Source organism: Anolis carolinensis, chromosome 2 (genome assembly GCF_035594765.1).
Source record: "Anolis carolinensis isolate JA03-04 chromosome 2, rAnoCar3.1.pri, whole genome shotgun sequence".
NCBI classification, from domain to species: Eukaryota; Metazoa; Chordata; class Lepidosauria; order Squamata; family Dactyloidae; genus Anolis; species Anolis carolinensis.
The window spans coordinates 210,402,833-210,422,554 of record NC_085842.1 but is presented as its reverse complement, the minus strand read 5'-3'; the positions used below and the strand labels follow the sequence as shown (position 1 = coordinate 210,422,554).

At 39.7% G+C, this 19,722-nt stretch overlaps 1 protein-coding gene across 1 annotated transcript in view; it reads left to right on the top strand.

Annotated features, from left to right (window-relative positions):
* Positions 1 to 19,722, top strand: part of itgb7 (integrin subunit beta 7) — a 40,961-nt gene that overhangs the window by 1,327 nt on the left and 19,912 nt on the right. Inside the window, exons 2-3 of the mRNA XM_003216720.4 lie at positions 9,690 to 9,777; positions 12,644 to 12,717. Of these exons, the coding sequence (XP_003216768.3) occupies positions 9,690 to 9,777; positions 12,644 to 12,717 (162 nt within the window). The remainder of the gene's footprint in view (positions 1 to 9,689; positions 9,778 to 12,643; positions 12,718 to 19,722) is intronic.

The following is a 19,722-nucleotide window of genomic DNA, read 5'->3' as shown; positions in this document are numbered from 1 at the left end:
CCCTGTGGACTAAGTAGTTTCCCTTTTGCAGAAAATGAGTTGAGGCTAAGATTGAACAATCATTCTGAGTCTCGGAACTTTGTAAATGGAAAATCTGAAAGTGCAATAAATCAATGAATCAAGATATATAAGAAACAAATTGGTGATTGATTTGATTCTAAGTATCTAGGATTGAATTCCAATTCCCTTTCTATTGCATCTTACCAGTTCTTATACGGCTGCCGCCTTAGGAAACTTTTATTTTTCATCACATTGGATGAATTCTCCCAGCAGGATGGTAACACATCTCTGTAGACTGCCAATTCTCTCACACCAGAAGCAACTTGCAGTATACTCTCAATTCGCTTCTGACACGATTTTAAAAATCACATTGGAGTGTATGTCCATTCTTCCTGTTTGCTGCTCCTGATACAGTCTTGTTTCCAACATTCTTTCATTGTCATCTCATTTTTTAAATGTGCCTTGTGAAGATATAGCTCCCTTGTTACATTTGTGATTTCAACGTTGCTGTTGCTGTTATCCTCAAGTCATTTTGAGCCTGTGGTGCCAAGGAAAAAGTGGTTTCTTGGCAAGATTTATTCGGAGGTGAGGTTGCAATTGCTTCCCTCTGAGGCTAAGATAATGTGACTTGTTTGAGGTCACCCAGTGGACTTCCATGACTGAGCAAGGATTTGAACCTTGGTCTCCAGAGTTATTGTTCAACACTCAGACCATTACATAATGCCACCTTTCCTTTAATGGCACTGCTCGATGGATAATTCTTCCACTTATCTGGACTGGGATTTTTATCAGAACTTTTTAAATCTGAACTGGGATTTTTGGATCTCCATGTTTTCTTACAGTTTAACTTTGAGAAAATATATGAAAATCCCATCTTTTGCATGTATTTGTTTGGGCCATGATCCATGTGTGGAAAGATGTGTGGGGATGCTCTTACTAGCTGGGGAAGAAACTTCAAACTCCCTATTTTAAGTTCTAAAATTATTTATAAATAGAAGTTTAAACTGCTTTGGAAATGACAGCTCTTTGAAATCATCCCTTCAGTACTTCAGTATTGTTGTTTGAGTGATGGCAAGCTCCTAGACCTCATGGTTCACAGGAGACATATTTTGATTGATTTTGCCTGAAAAAAATAAGAAGGAAGGTGGATATTCATTTGGGAAATGCAGCCTTATGTTTCTGAAGAACCCATGCCTCCTTACTATTTTCCATGTCAAGAGTACCTTCCACACCTAATAAGTCTTGACTGCTGAATCCAGTAAATGATCATGTTTCTTACTGTATAAAGATATCTTGGTTCAAGTTTACCACTTTATCCAGTTCATTCTAGATTGAGGAATCTTGAACTGTTATTTCCATCATTTCTATGCCGCCCTTCTCACCTGAAGGGACTCAGGGCGGCTCACAATCTGGCAAAATTCAATGCCGGTATACAGTCCAAAAGATAAAACATAAGCAATTAAAACAATCAATTTAGCATAATACAATAAATACATTTAAAACAGTACAATGAAAATACTTACTACAGTAGAGTCTCACTTATCCAAGCTAAACGGGCCGGCAGAAGCTTGGATAAGCGAATATCTTGGATTATAAGGACGGATTGAGGAAAAGCCTATTAAACATCAAATTAGGTTATGATTTTACAAATTAAGCACCAAAACATCATGTTGTACAACAAACTTGTCAGAAAAAGTAGTTCAATACGCAGTAATGTTATGTTGTAATTACTGTATTTACGAATTTAGCACCAAAATATCACGATATATTGAAAACATTGACTACAAAAATGGCTTGGATTATCCAGAGGCTTGGATAAGCGAGGCTTGGATTAGTGAGACTCTACTGTAATTGTTTACTGTATAGGCAAACTGGATCTAATTGCTTTTTTTAAAATTAGAATATCAGGATACAAAAGTCACAAAGAGATTAATTCAATTTTTTAGAAATGAATTCTGGGATTTGTTGTTTGGCGAGTTGAATTCCTTGCTAAAGAGCTCTACTACCATAGTTCAGTGTGAATGGATCAGGTTTCACTAAGATCAGAACATTCTAAATTCAACATCAAACTGAAAAATCCCAGGGACTCCATAGTATTAAACCATAGGAGTTAAAAATGGTATAAGATTACTTTGATCGGGTAGAATTATAGAATCAATAGAGTTGGATGAGACCTCATGGGCCATCCAGTCCAATCCCTGCTAAGAAGCATGAAAATTGCATTCAAAATACCCTTGACAGATGGTCATCCAGCCTCTGTTTAAAAGCCTCCAAAGAAGGAACCTCCATCACGCTTCGGGACAGAGAGAGAATTCGATTGCTGAAAAGCACTCACAGTTAGGAAGTTCTTACTAATGTTCAGGTGGAATTTCCTTTTCCTGTAGTTGTTCCGCATCCAAACAAGCTTGCTCCCTCCTCCCTATGACTTCCCCTCATGTATTTATACATGGCCATCGTGTCTCCTCTCAGCCTTCTCTTCTGCAGGCTAAACATGCCCAGATAGTGCAGATACATTTAAAGAGCACAGTGTTTTTGAGCCTAGGACAAATCAGAAAGCCTGTTCTGATAGAGTTGTACTCTTCTGCCATCTGAAGAAAAAAGTGGTTTGCTGTCTGTTCCCCTTCATGCTATTCTGGTCGACACCAGCTATCCAGCTACTGAAAAGGAAGAGAAGTCCCATGTGTGACATGTATGTTCTAGCACTTGATTACAACTCACTCCCTAGTAAGAGTAAATAAATATTTCATGCAAAAACAAGACAGTTGTCATACAGAGATGAACTTCTAACTTTCTGAAGGAGACACCTTACAGTCCTTCCACAATGAATCGTAATATGCTGGGCCAGTCTGCAGCCAAGCATGCCTTTATGCATACACTTTGCTGTGACCTCTTTCTCTCGAGGGAAATTCATTTCAGATTCCTTCTCCAAAATAGCACTATGTGAACAACATGTTGGCCACCTATAGTCACCAAAGAGTTATCCTGATGCAGCCCAAAATGGTTCCCCCCACTTGTTGGAAGAAAGTACAGTAACCATAACTATGAAAAATAAGTTGCTGGACTTCATGTGGATCTATGAACCTGTGGGTAATACTGAACCTTATATTAATGGAGGACTTCTGCCCCAAGAATACCATACTCTCACAATGCAAGATCTAGAAAATGCCTAGATTTTGTTGGACAGGAAGAAATGAAATCATGGATGCTAGTCCTGAAAATATAGGAGTTATTATGTACCAGACATGCTTTTTTTAAAAAAAATTAGATTTTTATTCAGGTTTTCTTGTGTGCACATACATTAAAAAGAAAAAAAAGGAAAAAAAGGATAGATAATATCGTGAGAAACAAGCGAGAGGTAGGATATGGGGTTAGGGTAAAGGGGCAGAAGGAAAGAGAGGGGAAAGAGAAGAAGAAGAAAAAAAAGAAGAAGAGAGATATATACACACACACACACACACACACACATACATATATATATATAATAAAAATAAAAATAAAAAAAAGGTTTGTGTCCTTCCGCTTTCTAATCTTTGTGGTTTGGATTTCTTTCCCTCTTCTTCATTTTTCCTAAACTAGACTAGATTTGTTATAAGTTGCCTCGGGTTCTCCTTTTGCTTATTTTTCCTTTAGCTTTTTCTTGTATTCTTCATAATTATCCCAGTTGGTTCGTTTTATTATATTTCCTCATGCTTAATGGTTTGTAATTCTTCATTATTTAGTTACTATACATAATATTTCTATTTATATAAATATGTATAAATTATATAAAATATCTAGAGGAAAACCCTTAAAAAGAAAATAAATAAAATCAAAACAGTGCTCTAAAGATATGCTGCAAGTTTGTAATGTGTCATATAATGTGTGAGAGAATTAGAGGGATATATATTCCTCTAATTTACGGGGTAAATGTATATCTCTTCACAGAATTCCCCACAAAGCAAATACAGTAGAGTCTCACTTATCCAACATAAACGGGCCAGCAGAATGTTGGATAAGTGAATATGTTGGATAATAAGGAGGGATTAAGGAAAAGCCTATTAAACATCAAATTAGGTTATGATTTTACAAATTGAGCACCAAAACATCATGTTATTAAACATCAATTTGACAGAAAAGGTAGTTCAATATGCAGTAATGCTATGTAGTAATTACTGTATTTACGAATTTAGCACCAAAATATCATGATGTTTTGAAATAATTGACTACAAAAATGCATTGGATAATCCAGAATGTTGGATAAGTGAGACTCTACTATACATTCAAAGCAATTTAAAGCACACACATCAATATTTGTTTTCTTCTCTCTTAATTTTCAAACTATATCATAGATTTGATATAGAATGTATTAAATCATAATTTTTAAATACTGTCTTATCTTCTTTCTAATTGTTTGTTTTTAATGGGGTGAAAACATGATTTTTTTAAATGTAGAGATATCAGTTACTGGAATGCAAGTGTTTAGTAATGTACTGAAGTACTATTGATTTCCACAACATTTCAGTTTGATTCACATGTTGAATAATAGACAGATGTACGTGCGTTTGATAACATACAGCTTAAAAAGTGAAACTCAGCCCATTCAAATGCATTAAAGTGATTTGACAGTTCTATCTGTGTCATATATAGATGCATTATCCTGATAAGGGATGCGGTAATTCATGATATGAATCAGCTCTTGTATGGAAAGTCCGTGTGTGTTTTAAAGCAGATTTTCCAGTTGCATAATACCTTCTCACACTAAAAAAGAAGTCAAACACAAAGTGTAATCTGCTATTCGATTGCACCCTGTTCCAGCAGTTTTATGTACTATATACAGTGGGAATTGATTTATGATTTTCCCCTAGTTCAGTGACTCAGTAATCTATTTCTGCTGCCTCATCAGACTTGTGCCAGTGAAACTGGAAGCACATGTTTTCCTGGCTAACAGTAATCCAACAACAGCACTATTCATAGCCTGCCTTTACATCCCCTTCTTCACCCAAACCAGGTCTCTTAAGAAATTTCCAAATAAAATAAGTACAATACTAACATTAAAATATAAGCTGACAATAGCATTAAAAACTATTTAAAACATGGAATTAAAAACAATAAAAAGCGGTTTTAAAACAGTACAGTTAAGAGCAGTACAGAACTAATTAAAAGCACTTTGAAAAGATTCAGTTCTCGAAATCTGATAGTATTAAAAGTCTTTGCCTGGGAGGTAGTTAGGACCTCATCACACTGAGGTCACTAACATAGGCAACAGAGGGGGAATTTGCTGGGAAGCATGGCGAATCCATGGGGTAGTAGGGTAAACTGTTATTCTGCCCCCCATATCATCCACATGGCCACCTTCCCCATCACATGGGGGAAAGTGTCACCGCCTAGCTTCGCCATGCATTGGCCCCATTGTAGGCAATGACAACATGGGTATCCCGTGTGTTCTCGGGGCTCCATCCTAGGGCGCTTCCAGGACAGAGCTCCACCAGAAGTAGCCCTGTGTTCTGTGAAGAGTATTGGTGGGCTCCATCTTTTTTTTTTTGCAAATATTTTTATTGAAGATTGTATATATATACACAATATCAACACAAAACACAGACAAATTGGGATTAAAGGGGAGTGGGATATGATAAACAGGTAAATTGGAGGGTAGGGAACAGAGTGTGTGGGGGCTAAGGAAAGTGAAAAGGAAAACACATTAGGGAGGGGGGGATCTTCCGATCTTTGTTCTTGTCGATTACATGTTACATCAGGGGTCCCCAAACTAAGGCCCGGGGGCCGGATGCGGCCCATTGAAGCCATTTATCCGGCCCCCACGGCACAAGGGCAGAAGGGGGTTGGGCTAAATGACCCAAGGGGTCTCTTCTTCTCTTACAACCATTATTATTATTATTATTATTATTATTATTATTATTATTATTATTATTATTATTATTAACATTGAGGCTAGGTGGCCATCTGTCAGGGGTGCTTTGCTTGTGCTTTTGGTGCACAAAGGCAGAAGGGGGTTGGACTAAATGGCCCAAGGAGTCTCTTCCAACCCTCTTTTTTTATTATTATTATTATTATTATTATTATTATTATTATTATTATTATTTATTGTATGACACAGCAAACAAGATAGACATGCTGGATTTCGTATCACAAAATCACAAGTCGAACACTTCCCAAGTGCCTAGGACTGTGTGATTTATTATTATTATTATTATTATTGTTGTTGTTGTTGTTGTTGTTGTAAGTATGACACAGCAAACATAGACATGCTGGGTTTCGTATCACAAAATCACAAGTCGAACACTTCCCAAGTGTCTAGGACTGTGTGATTTATTTATTTTATTATTATTATTATTATTATTATTATTATTATTATTATTATTATTATTATAAGTATGACACTGCAAACAAGATAGACATGCTGGATTTCGTATCACAAAATCACAAGTCGAACAATTCCCAAGTGTATAGGACTGTGTGATGTATTTTTGGATGATGCGTGCAGATCCCAGCAGGGTGGCCTTTTATTATTATTATTATTATTATTATTATTATTATTATTATTATTATTATTAACATTGAGGCTGGGTGGCCATCTGTCAGGGGTGCTTTGCTTGTGCTTTTGGTGCACAAAGGCAAAAGGGGATTGGACTCAATGGCCCAAAGGGTCTCTTCCAATCCTCTTTGTTGTTGTTGTTGTTGTTGTTGTTGTTGTTGTTGTTGTTGTTGTTGTTGTTATTATTGCTCGGTGGCCAACTATAGTCTGGCCCTCCAATGGTCCAAAAGATCATGAACTGGCCCCCCGTTTTAAAAGTTTGGGGACCCCTGTGTTACATTGTCAGTTCCTGGATATCATTTTCTTGATGTAGTCCTCAAACAGTGAGCAATTCGTGGTTTTCATCGCTCTTCCATTGCTCTTCCTCGTCAAAAAAGTTAAATTGTCCATATCCTCTATTTCGATCAATTTTCCCAGCCATGTTTCTTATGTTGGTACACTTTTGCTTTTCCATAACTGCAATCACCATTCTCGCTGCAGTAATAAAGAAGGTGAATAGTTTATCTGTATTTTTATCTACATTGACTAGTTGATCGTATAACCCTAGCAGGAGAAGTTCCGGTGTTTTTGTGAAATTTGTTTTTAAAATTTTGTTGCTTTGCTCTAGGACAGTAGTCCAAAATTTCTCTAATTTTTACAGCTCCACCACATATGTTGATACGAGCCAATTTGTGATTTGCACCTCCAACATTTATTATTGGCATTTTTGTACATTAAACCTATTTTTTTTTTTTTGGCGTCAAGTACCACCTATGCAGTACTTTCAGCCAATTTTTGGCTGAAAGAAAAAAGGTGGGCTCCATCTTGACTTCATCCTGGAAGTGTCCTAGGATGGAGCTAGAAGTCAAAGTTATGAGGTCTTTAGTCTACTCTTCTAAAGGATGGAAGTTCAGAGCTCAAAAGTAGGTTTATCTATACTGGCCACTTATTTGGCGGGCAGCCTGGAGATAGACTGTCAGTCACCTTCCCTTACTGTTGCTGGATGGCTACAGAGCTCCTGCCCGTCACTGGCACCTTGTGCTGACATTAGCAGAGGCACCTCTCTGACCGAGCAGAAGGGGGGGGGGTTAGCTGAGCAAAGGGAAAAGGGATGATGGCAGTGACCCATGTGGACAGCAGAGTGGTCTGCACCAGATCTAGTTATGCTGCTCACACACTGGCCAAAATATAGGGCTGCTTTCCCCAAATTCCCTTAGAATGGGGCCAAATGGCTTCAGCATGGTTTACTCCACCTTTTGGACCAGAAATCTCTGGACCTCACATAGAGCAGGACTCCTTGAACATTTTCTACTTGTGACCTCCTTTGTTAAAGAAGACACTTGAAGGTTGTTTCTGTCATGTACAGATTTGATTTATCTGAACGAACCATTATATGTCATGTCTTCCTTGAATACTGTATAAGCTTCACACATACCCACCCCCTATTTGGGGGTTTGTTTTTGATACTGCAGCAGGTGTGAACTGAATAATAGTACAGTATAACTGCAGTGTAACCACGCGTGAACCTCAGACAAAAAAAGTCGTTGTAAGCAAGCAGTCATAAAGGAAATGAATAGATTACTGTCAGTTGTATTTCTTTAGATGGAAACGTTGTATATTTATGTGTGTGTGTGTGTGTGTGTGTGTGTATGGAGGGAGAAAGAGAGAGAATGTAACTTCACTATCTTCCTATTATTTGACTCATCCTGTGTAAGGGTTGAGCAAATGAGGAATTGCACTCATGTCACTTAGACAGCTGCACATTTTCTTTCATCCTTTCTCTCTTTTGTACACCAATCTTTCTCCTGTTAAAAGGAACATAGCTAGGTTAGGTTTTTTTTGCAAGTGAAACAGACAAGGTATTACGGCATACTTAAGTCTCACTCATTTTCTAATTTGAACATCCCTTGTCTGGAACTCCAAAATACTCCAAAATGTAAAATTATCCAAAGGGGAGTCGAGATAAGGACTCTTTTGCTTTCTGATGCTTCAGTGTATACAAATTTTGTTTCATGCACAACATAATTAAAAATATTGTGTGAAATTCTATGTATGTAAGCTTTATGCAGTATAGAACATGCATGAATTTCATGTTGAAACTTCTATCCCATTTCTAAGATATCCCATTATGTAGATATATGCAAATATAGGTACTCAAAAATTAGGAAAGAAAACTCATATCCTAAACATTTTTGATCCCAAACATTTGAGATAAGGGGCACTCAGTCTGTATTATGGCTTTATGGTGTACAGCCCATTTTAGCACATGTTTGTGGTAAATTTGATGCATGTAATGAATTAAGACTATAATCTAGAAAAGTTGATGACACAAGACAATTTGATAGTTTATAAAAGCCAAGACAGTACTTGTTCACACATCCAAAGCAGCCCAGGCTTCTTTGATTTCATTTCTCTGAAACTCCTCTCTTTTAATCACTTGTTTTTTTTTTAACTTACAATTCACAATTTTTTAAACTTACAAGTCATCCAGAGCATCCAGATATATTTATTTTGTTCTTAGGCATTATCAGTGATCCCCCCACCTCTTAAAAAAAGCAATTAGAATGGCAGTGCATGTAAATGGCCAAGATATTGGTAGTTCTTTTAAGTGCTCATATACGTGTAATGCTTTGAGTTAGTGTGGGTTAATGCCCTGACCATGGTGGTATTTATGGCATGTGCAAATAGAAATGTAGGCTACAATCCAGAGGGAAAGTATATTAAAAACTGGATGCACATCCCAGCCCATTTAACACTTGCATTTATATTAGTGGCTAAACTAAGCCTTTAAGGAGTTTAAAGAGTGATGTTTTTGGCAGCCGTGGACCAAAAAAATAGATTACTGACTTCATAGGAAGATGCATTTTCCCGTTCCCGTTCAGCCTGTCTGTCAATATGACCAATAACTGACTAGATGTGGTTTTCCACCAAATCATAAAGAAAGTTTAGTCATTCCCCACAGCAGCTACCTGCCTTTTTTTAAAAATGAGAGGACTGAACTTCTGACCTTTTGCATGCAAAGCAGATGCTCAACCACTGAGCTGTCATTCCTCCTTTGCCATCTGGATAGCAAGCCACTGATCAAACATTTATTTGGGGAAAGAATGAAAAAACCTAAATCTCTCACGTACTCTTTTTCTCTCAAGTTGTCGGATGTAATGGCTTCTCTTTTGCTTTCCAGACCATGCCTCCCTTGGGGTGGACTGCAATGTTGTGGTCTTTGCTGGTTCTTTGGACAGTGACATGTGGAGAGAAAACTTCAGATCTGGGTAAATAAAGTGAATGTGTGTGTTTATATTTCTGTAGATGAGGAATTCGGGCCATATTGTAAACTACATTGTAGCTTTCCTCAACCCGTTCCCTTTAGATCAATGGTTCCCAACCTTTTTTTGACCAGGAACCACTTGAGCAGGGACCACTCTCCAATATTAGTACCAAAAGGGTTACGAATCAGTTTTTGGTCAATTTTAGATTCGGCTTGCTTATTTGGGGTGCTGATTCAGAAAATTGCATTGGGTAGACCATATCACCTCTCGTTTCTCATACAGAACATATGCCATCCAGTAGTCACCATCTGCGTGCCCACATCAAACCATATTTTAACCTAGAACTGATGTAGCTTATCCAATGCAATTTTCTGAATCAGCACCACAAATAATCCCAGGAGCAGGCCTAAAAATGAAGATACTGAGAAAAAACTTTTTTTCTTTTTTGGTTGGGCTGTATTATTATCTGTAGTAGTAACTGTGAGACCGCGGACCATATTTTAGTTCTTGCGGACTCCTGGTGGTTCACGGACCACAGGTTGGGAGCCACTGCTTTACCTAGACTACAATAGAAGATAACCAATACACCCGGAGAATGTCAAGTTGGGCAAGACAGCCCTTGTTGTGAGCCTTCAATTCATTTCTGAGATAGGGCATCCCTTGCCAAGGTTTGCTTAGAGTGAGTTTGCCTCTCCTCTGAGGCTGAAAGCAAGTGACTTGTCCAAGGTCTCCTGATGAGTTTCCAGGGGTGAGTGGAGTTTCAAACATTGGTCTCCCAGTCCAACACTCAACCCACTCCACCACTCTGCCTCTGAAGACTGTTCTATATTGTTACTATTGTTACTATTTTCTCCAAAATACTGTAGGTCTTTTGTTTTTAAATGCAGTTACAGGAGATGTATGTACCTGGTCTGCATGTGGTATTTTCTTAGATATCTAGACCCAAAGCTCTTGGTGCTTTTAGGAGATTTAGTGAGTCAAAAGAAAGAAGCATAGTAGAAAGAGATGAAAAGGGATGGAGGAACAATGATTTATAAAATGCAATCATTTTACATACTGAGTCAATCTGACATAGCTTCCTGTGACTTTAATTTCTGCAAAAACTGCTCTGATCTGCCAGTATGGGAAGATCTTTCCAAAATACATAGTCTTGGGAACAGAAATCAAGAGAAGTGGGTAATCTTGCAAAAAAAAAAAAAAAGGTAGTCTATTTGAATTTTGTTCCGAGGAGACCGGGGTGTGATCACTTCTGAGAGCTGAGTGAATGTGATAACTTATATCACACACAACGATCTTATACCTCTCAATATGGTAGAACTACACTTCCCATCATCTTTAGCCAACCCCACCAGTGACATACAGGTATTATAACTGAGAGAAATTAAGGAGCAATAGATGAGGAATTTTATTGCAAATTCATGCTCACGTGAGTTCAAACTTATATTGTTGATTTTAAGAAAGAGGAAATGTATGTGTATGTGTGTGAAGGGATGAAATAAACATCAGAAACTGGTATTTCTTATGATTTGTCAGAAAATTCATAAACAAGCTGAAGAGTTGGAAACGAAAGACAAACTCTATCCCACAAGGCTGGAATTCAAGTAATTCAAATTTGCTTATAGCAGTTCAACACTTCAATGCCAAATAGATATGTTTGAGGAATAAGAGAGCTGGGAAAATGTGAAGGAAAGGAAGGCAGAGAGAGACTTCAGGTAGAGGTCTGGGTGGCCTGGCAAATCTGGAAGGGTCTGGAGCTTCAAAGCAGCCTTGATGGGGAATATCATTTGTCCTCTACAGAGATCCCACCACGTATTCTGGAGTTAGAGGCATAGGACCCCTGGGAAAGTGAACCTGCCCAAAAATTACTAGCTTTTTACCCAAGACCTTTCTAGGAATTTCTAGATCCATTGGCATGACTATACAGTGGTCAGCTTCTATTGGAAGCAATTCGTAGAATTGGACTAAAGGTCCTAGAGATTTCATGAGAGGCGTTACTCTAAGAAATTGTAGGTCTCCCAGCAAGATTCTATCTATGGTCAATTTATAGAGGAGTTGTACTGGAAGTCATAGAAATTCCTGAAGAGAGCATTTTAATCAAATCTATAAATAATACAGCACAACAACAAGAATCTCATTGTTTTGGTTTTTAAATGCTGATTCAGAAAATTACATCAGACAGACCACATCATCTCTAATTTCTTAGATATGGTTATCATGGTTTCTATGGATGAGGAGATGGCAACTAATAGATGGCATATGTTCTGTATCTCAAAACCTAGAGGTGACAGGGTAAAACTGATGCCATTTTTGTAATGAGCAAGTCAAATATACCCAAAGCCCTTCGACACAACCATATAACCTAGAATATTAAGGCAGAAAATCCCACAATATTTGCTTTGAACTGGGTTATCTGAGTCCACACTGCCATATGTTTCAGTTTAAGGCAGAAAATGTGGGCTTTTATTCAGCTGTGTGGAAGGGGCCCCAGAAACAGGTCTAACATTCGAGGCACACAAATGTGTGTTAACTAGTGTAATCAATATGCACAAAAGTCATGTGCAGAGCCAACTGTACCTGAAGGACTGACCCCTATAACTGAAATGTAAAGAAGATACAGATTACGTGATCTGAATCTTCTTCATTGTACTGTATTCTATTTTCATCTAAATTCCATCAATGGTTTCTAAATGTGCACCTGAAAATAAGCACTGGCCTATGCAAATCGTTTTCCTCTTTTGTCTTATTTTTTATTCTTTGAGATAAAGCATCTTATCTCTTTCTATCGCTCTCTTTTGATCAATGTATGCCTGGTGTCCTAGTCTGGGATCAGGCAGTACATGGATTATGTTCATTTCTGCTTCCTTTTCAGACTCCTGTTCACCACATCCTTCCTGTGATGAATGTATTCAGTCCCACCCCACATGTGCCTGGTGTAAGCAACTGGTAAGGTCCTCAGGCTCCTGAGCCTCCAGCATCTCTGCTCTTCCCTAACAGGTCTTGGAGTATTCATGAAGCATTTAACTTTGGGCTGACATGAGGGTTGCCAGGTCAGGAGTATCCTGAAATCTCAGGACCAAATATGAGAATTAGGGATAACATTTTATGATGTCACAGGGGCAGGCCTTTGTGATGATATAAAGCATGGGAAAAATCTTACAAATAAGGAACATGCACACATATACATAAATGTACATATACACTCAACCATCCATTTTCATGGGGGTTAGAAGGGTAGAACCCCCCCATGAAAGTCAATCTTTAGGTACTCCAGTGTGCCTCTATGGTCAACTTGCATAGAATTGTGCTAGGAGACCTAAAGATTCTCAGAGAGATCATATTAATCAAATCCGGGAGTAAACAAATCTCCAAAAGTTATACCTGTAAATATGGTGGGCTGACTGTGTACATATGGTTTTCACAACGAGGCTCTCGCTCTATGATTTTCCCCCTCACCTGAAAATTGGAGGAGAAAGAACAGATTTGGAAGCCCGAACTGACACCCAGCGTGAAAGCATCTGACTGTAATTCTTTGTATGTAGAGAAAAGTAAAGTGGAGTTGTACGCAGTATTTGTTCCATTTGTTTCATTTGGGTATTTGTTTCGTACCGTCCATTTGGATGGCACGAAACGAAAGAGCCCATTTTTGGATGAAACAAAAGGTGAAACAGAATAGAAAGTTGCACGGTGTTCATTTCTTTGTTTGGTTTTCGGGCCATGTGGATTTCCTCACGTGGTCCAGGAAGTTCTTCTGAATGCGTTATAGAAGGAAGAGGTGATGTTTGGAGCTTTTGGCCAAGGAAACTGATGTTGCCTGGGTATTTAATGGGGCAACTGCCCCCAAAGCACCCATTGTGGACAGGTCCTTTGCTGGTGCTGGCTGGAAAGAAAGGAAAGAAATTGTTGGGCTTCTACTTTCTGTGTTTAGAAAGTTGGTGAGCTAAAAGGCGTCAACATGCCCTCCATGTATGGTGATTTTCACCCCTCTAGCCCTAGAACTGAGAGGAGGATGAGTCTTGGAAGCCTTCCCATTGCTGCCAATGATCTGAACATTTTTGTTCTTTCAAACGTGGGATGAAACTCCCATTCGGATAGGCACCCCGTGTTCAGAAGCAGCAAACGAAAATGAAAACAGGGAGAAACGAATGAAACAAAACAAAACGGATAGCGATTCCATACAAATGCACAAGACTACTCTACAGCTTTCTCTAAACCCTATGGAATCAGTATTCTTCAAACCCAGGGAACAGATTTATGGAGAGGGGGAAAATATGTCTAATCTTTGGGAAGTGGTACTGTAGAGCTTGGTTTGCTTTCTTGACTTCATCTGAAGGTTGTTACCAACTTCCTGTGTTGCCTGTCCTCCTTGCCTGTGATATGTGACCTGCCCTGTGTGTAGCCTTCATGGGTTGATGGAATAGCATCTTAGACATTGTCTTTGGACCCCAGATTCTACAATTCTTCTGGCCAATCAGCCTTGTCTCTTTTGGCAAAGGGAATATTTTGCTGGAGGCAGCAGCAGCAACATCCTCTGTAGGTGGAGACTTGTAAGCCTGGCCTCTGATTCACCCTTGCCCTACTCTTTCACTCCAGTTTCTCACACAGACTTTCTCTCACACTGTGTCAGAAGGAAGGCATGTACTGAGTCAGCAGGAGTCAAGCAGCCACTGCCCATCCCCAGCACTGTGGAAAGATGGAGGTGAATGAACCCAGGCTCTTGTGGCTTTTATCACATCAGCTGCACATGGATAAACATATTGGGGGAGTGTCTTAATACTTCTGATCTGCTGTACATCCCTTCTGTATAAATGTAAAAATTTGAGTCAAAAAGTCAACTCCCTAAAAGTAGGTCAGATTATCCATGGGCCAATGTAAGTACTGTACTTCACTCTTTAGCAAAAGAGGAAACATGCTCTCCTCTGAGCAGAGTGGAGAAAGGTGAGATATTAGTCCGTCATAAAAACCTAAAAGATGCATTGATGTTCTCTACTTACTTGGATCTTCTTTGTGGGAAAGTGCCAAAGAGATAATGCCATTTTGTCACCCAGGCATTCAAAAAGGCCAGAAGTGACACTGCATCAGAGAAAGTAGAGAAGCCAATGCTTCTTTTAAGTTCTCCCAGAATGGACTAAGCTCTTGTTTTTTGTATCTCTGCTCAGAGAAGGGAATGGTTTCTTTTTTAGATAACAATTAATTCTGATCCTCCACCATCAGCTTCACTGGCCTGGCCACATTGTCCAAATACTCGATGACTGTCTCCCAAAGCAGTTACTATACTCTCAGCTCAAGAACCTTTCCTGGTGGACAGGAAAGGAGATTTAAAATGGGCTTAAAGCTGATCTTAAAACTGTGGCATAGACACGGAGAACTGGGAAGGCCTGGCCTTTGAACGCTCTAGCTGGAGGTCAGCTGTAATCAACAGTGCTGTGGAATTCGAAGAGGCACAAATGGCGAGTGAAAGGGAGAAATATGTCAAGAGGAAAGCATGTCAAGCCAAGCCTTGTTGGAATCACCTTCTATCTGGAAATCAATGTCCTCGCTGTGAAAGAACATGCAGCTTAAGAATAGGTCTCTGCAGTCACCTACAGAGCCACCACCAAGACCATACACTTGGAAGGCAATCATACTTGACCACGAGTGATAGCCTATGATGATGAATTCTGTACCTTATTTTTTTTTTCAGATTAAGGAATCATTTCCTTCTCTCATTAGAGTGGCAAGAGGCGTTTTTGAATGTCTGGGTGAGAAAATAACACCCCAAGACAGCACTGTTGCTTTCCACTCTCCAAGGAAGGACTTTTGATTTAGGTCATATTAAAATACATCATTGTGGCCCCAAATCTGCCCTAAACTGATACATGAAGTCAACATAAGTATATCTGGATTGTTCGGTGTTTTGTTTTTTTTTAATCATGTCAGAAGTAAATTGCGAACATATTGCAAGTCGCTTTTGGTGTGAGAGAATCGACTGTCTACAAAGACGTTGCTCAGGAGAAACCCGGATCTGTTATCATCCTACTGGGAGCCTTCTCTCATGTCCCCGCATAGTTAGGACTGACAGACAGGCATTCACCCTATCTCGCAGATTTGAACTTTCAGCCTTCAGGGCAACAGTTCAGCCAAGACAAGAGTTTAACCCATTATGATTTACTTCAACATCCGGAATATGCCTGAAGACCAACACATTGATATTTTTCTTTTGGCAGCCTCAGCAAGAAGTGGAACCAATCCTTGTTGGTTGATTCTTGCTCCTATTCCAGTCTCTCTTCTAACTAGTCCAGACTCTTACACTTACAACTGCCCTAACACAACAAAAGAAAGCCCATATCATTTGTGTGGTTCAGCATACATTTGCTTCCAGATTTAGGCTCCTCATTTCCCACCTTCAACCATTTAGCCAGGCTTGCCTGTTTTAGATGCTCACTCCAATGCTGGAGGAAGCAGCCAATAGAGAATTCTGGTTTCTGTAAACCTGTAAAAAGGTACAAAGCCTATGCCTATGATAAGACAAGCAAAAAAAAGTGTTTAAAACAAGATAGTTCAAAAATAATACAGCCAGGGGTTTTCTTTGTCACAATGAGTCATCCAAGCAGCTGTGCAGACACTTCTTTTGTTTGTGGGTTTCTCAACGTTTTTGGCTAGACCCATACATAAGAAACAACAAAATATGAAGCAATATAAGAAAAGTACCTCTGAGGCCCCTTCTACACTGCCATCCAGTTCAAAGCACAGAATGTGGATTATTTGCTTTGATAATCTGGATTATATGGTAGTGCAGAAGGGGCCTGAGTGAAAGGGTGTTTTCTCTTCTGAGGAACTGCATGTGCTTGGAACTCATGGCAGGGATGCTTTTTCATTTTTTTTTCATCCTGGTCCAATGTTTTCTATTCAAAAGAGAAGACATTCTTGATACATAGTTCAGATTTGGGGGATGGTGTGGGGCAGACTATAATATGAATTCTTCCCCAACCTGGCATTCTCCAGGCACCTTGAGTTTTCACTTGTGTCAGTTCTAGCCAGTCTTCTACCCAAGAACTACTACCAATATAATCAGAAATGTATAAATTGGATAGAAGACTATCATCAGGAGAGAATGCTTCTGGAACATGGCCATACAGCTTGGAAAATTCATAGCAACCCACAGACAGAAGACTGTTTTAATCTGTTATGTTGCTCTCATAACACTTACAGTGATTATCTAGACTTATCTGTTCCAGTGCTCAAGGAAGGGTCAATCTTTCACTTCCTGAAAAGGAATGAAGGTTAGAAATGTTACTTTTGCATTTTTGTGTGTGTCAGGAGCGACTTGAGAAACTGCGAGTAACTTCTGGTGTGAGAGAATTGGCCGTCTGCAAGGATGTTGCCCAGTGGATGCCCGGATGTTTTTGATGTTTTTACCATCCTTGCGGGAGGCTTCTCTCATGTCCCCGCAGGGAGCTGGAGCTGACAGAGGGAGCTCATCTGCAGTCTCCCCAGGTTGGATTCTAACCGGCAACCTTCATGTCAGCAACCCAACCTTCTAGTCAGCAGTCCAGCCGGCACAAGGGTTTAACCCACTACTTTTGCATTAGAAAGTCAAGAATCCCCCACCCAAGGGATTTTGGAAATTATAGTGAAAAAATAACAGCCCCTCCATTCTTGAAAATGGCATCAACTTCCTGGCCTAGTGCTGGAAAGCAACATCTTTTCTACCCAAAAGAAGAACAGACCTCAAACCTTCAACAATACTCCTTGATGGACTCCTCTGTAGACTTGGTTTATCTTTTAAATGGTAATTTCAGCAAAGTCCCACTTTCTTTGCGACCCTTCCCTGCATCAAGTTAGTGATTGTCCCTGCCTCTCCTCCACATACTGGTTCCCCATTCACGGAAAAATCCACTGCGCATAAAAAGAACGACTGTAATCTGCTGGCAAGGAGAAGCACAGCTGCTATGGCCGGAAAGCCCAGCAGATGCCACCCCAGCCGTGGCAGAAGGGCTGTTCACCACATCCTGCTGAGGTTTCAGAGAATGAATTGCATGTGCCATACTCCAAAGTCACTTTCATTACTGTACACAGTACATTGTAAGAACTGAATGTGAAAGATGAGGGAAAACACTATCAATTAAGCACGGATCCAAGAAAAATAACAATGTTATTGAGCAATAGCTCTCCTACACCCTACCACACCATTTTCTATCTATAGAGATGAGGTGCATTTAGTGGGCTGGACTGCACCATGAGAGATGTGTGTCTGTTTTGTTGTTGTCATGCCCTCCGACTGTTTTGATCCGATTGGGACAGCTCTGATTAATCCTTTATTGCGCTACCTGTTTCGCTTCTTTTAAAACAGTGGTTCTCAACCTTTTTAATGCCACCACTCCTTAATACAGTTCCTCATGTTGTGGTGACCCCCAACTATAAAACTATTTGTGTTGCTACTTCATAACTGTAATTTTGCTACTGTTATGAATCAGAATGTAAATATCTGATATGCAGGATGTATTTTTATTCACTGGACCAAATTTGGCACAAATACCCGATACACCCAAATTTGAATACTGGTGGGGTTGGGGGGGATTATTTTGTCATTTGGAATTTGTAGTTGCTGGGAGTTATAGTTCACCTACAATCAAAGAGCATTCTGAACTCCACCAATGACGTAACTGAACCAAACTTGGCACATAGAACTCCCATGACCAACAGAAAATACTGGAAGGGTTCGGTGGGCATTGACCTCGAGTTTTGGAGTTGTAGTTCACCTACATCAAGAGAGCACTGTGGACTCAAATAATGATGGATCTGGACCAGATTTGGCACAAATATTCAATATGCGAAAATGTGAACACTGGAGGAATTTGGGGAAATAGACCTTGACATTTGGGAGTTGTAGTTGTTGGGATTTATAGTTCACCTATAATCAAAGAGCCCCTTGAAACCCACCAACGATAGAATTGGGCCAAACTTCCCACACAGAACCCCCATGCCCAATAGAAAATACTGGTCTTTAGCGAGTCCTCTAACACCCCCCCTTGCGATCTCCCTGGGGTCCCGACCCCCAGGTTGAGAAACACTGTTTTAAAATGTCTTTTCCCTGTTTTTTTTTTTTTTTGCTTAGAGAAGGCAAGTGAACAGGATAGTGATAACAAAAAAGAGAAAGAGGAGAACAAGGAGCTCTGGGGTTGATAGTGGGCTTCTTACAGGATGTGGGCCTTGGGAGATGCCCAATGATGCAGACCCCTGATACCAGTTCTGATGAATTAGGGGGGTGTATCCTTCTTTCAATATTTAAGACAGACACTACTGTTCCTGCACCTACGCCCTCCCCAGAGCATGCCTAATTTATTTTTCTTGAAGGGATATGCGTTAAAAGGCAAGTATAAGTCACCATAGTGTGGCTGGACTTGTAGTTTTTTCACTCACAGAAACAGGAAACCGCTGCACTTCAACTGATATGCCTCCCCCTTTGCATACCTTATCACTTGGGCAGTGGCAGGGCGATATGGAAAGGAGAATACAGAAGTGGGAAAAGGCACTGACAGTTGTGGGAAAAGTAAGGGGTTTCTCCAGTGGCATGCATGATGAGACAGGCACTAGGATTATTTACGCATGTGCTTTTTAAAGGGAAAATAATATTCTGTGCAAAGTACAATTTGCCTATTGTATTCCATCATATGCTTTTTGTTTATTGTGAATTATTAAGTCTCTTTACCTGCCAGAGGATTGGGGATAGGATAAGAGACAAGTAATTTAGTTGGGTAGTCACATCAGTGACATTCCATAGCCTGAATAAATTGTCTTTTGGGATTGTTATGACCTCATCACAAAGGCCTGGTGAAGCATCCTGCTTTGCTGCCAGATAGAGGGGGGTAGCGGATTGAATCTGTCACCCCATGAACTGCTCCCTCATGACGATGTTTTCTTCATCACACATGAGAAGCGTCACCCTTCTGGCAAGGACCTGTGCTGGCT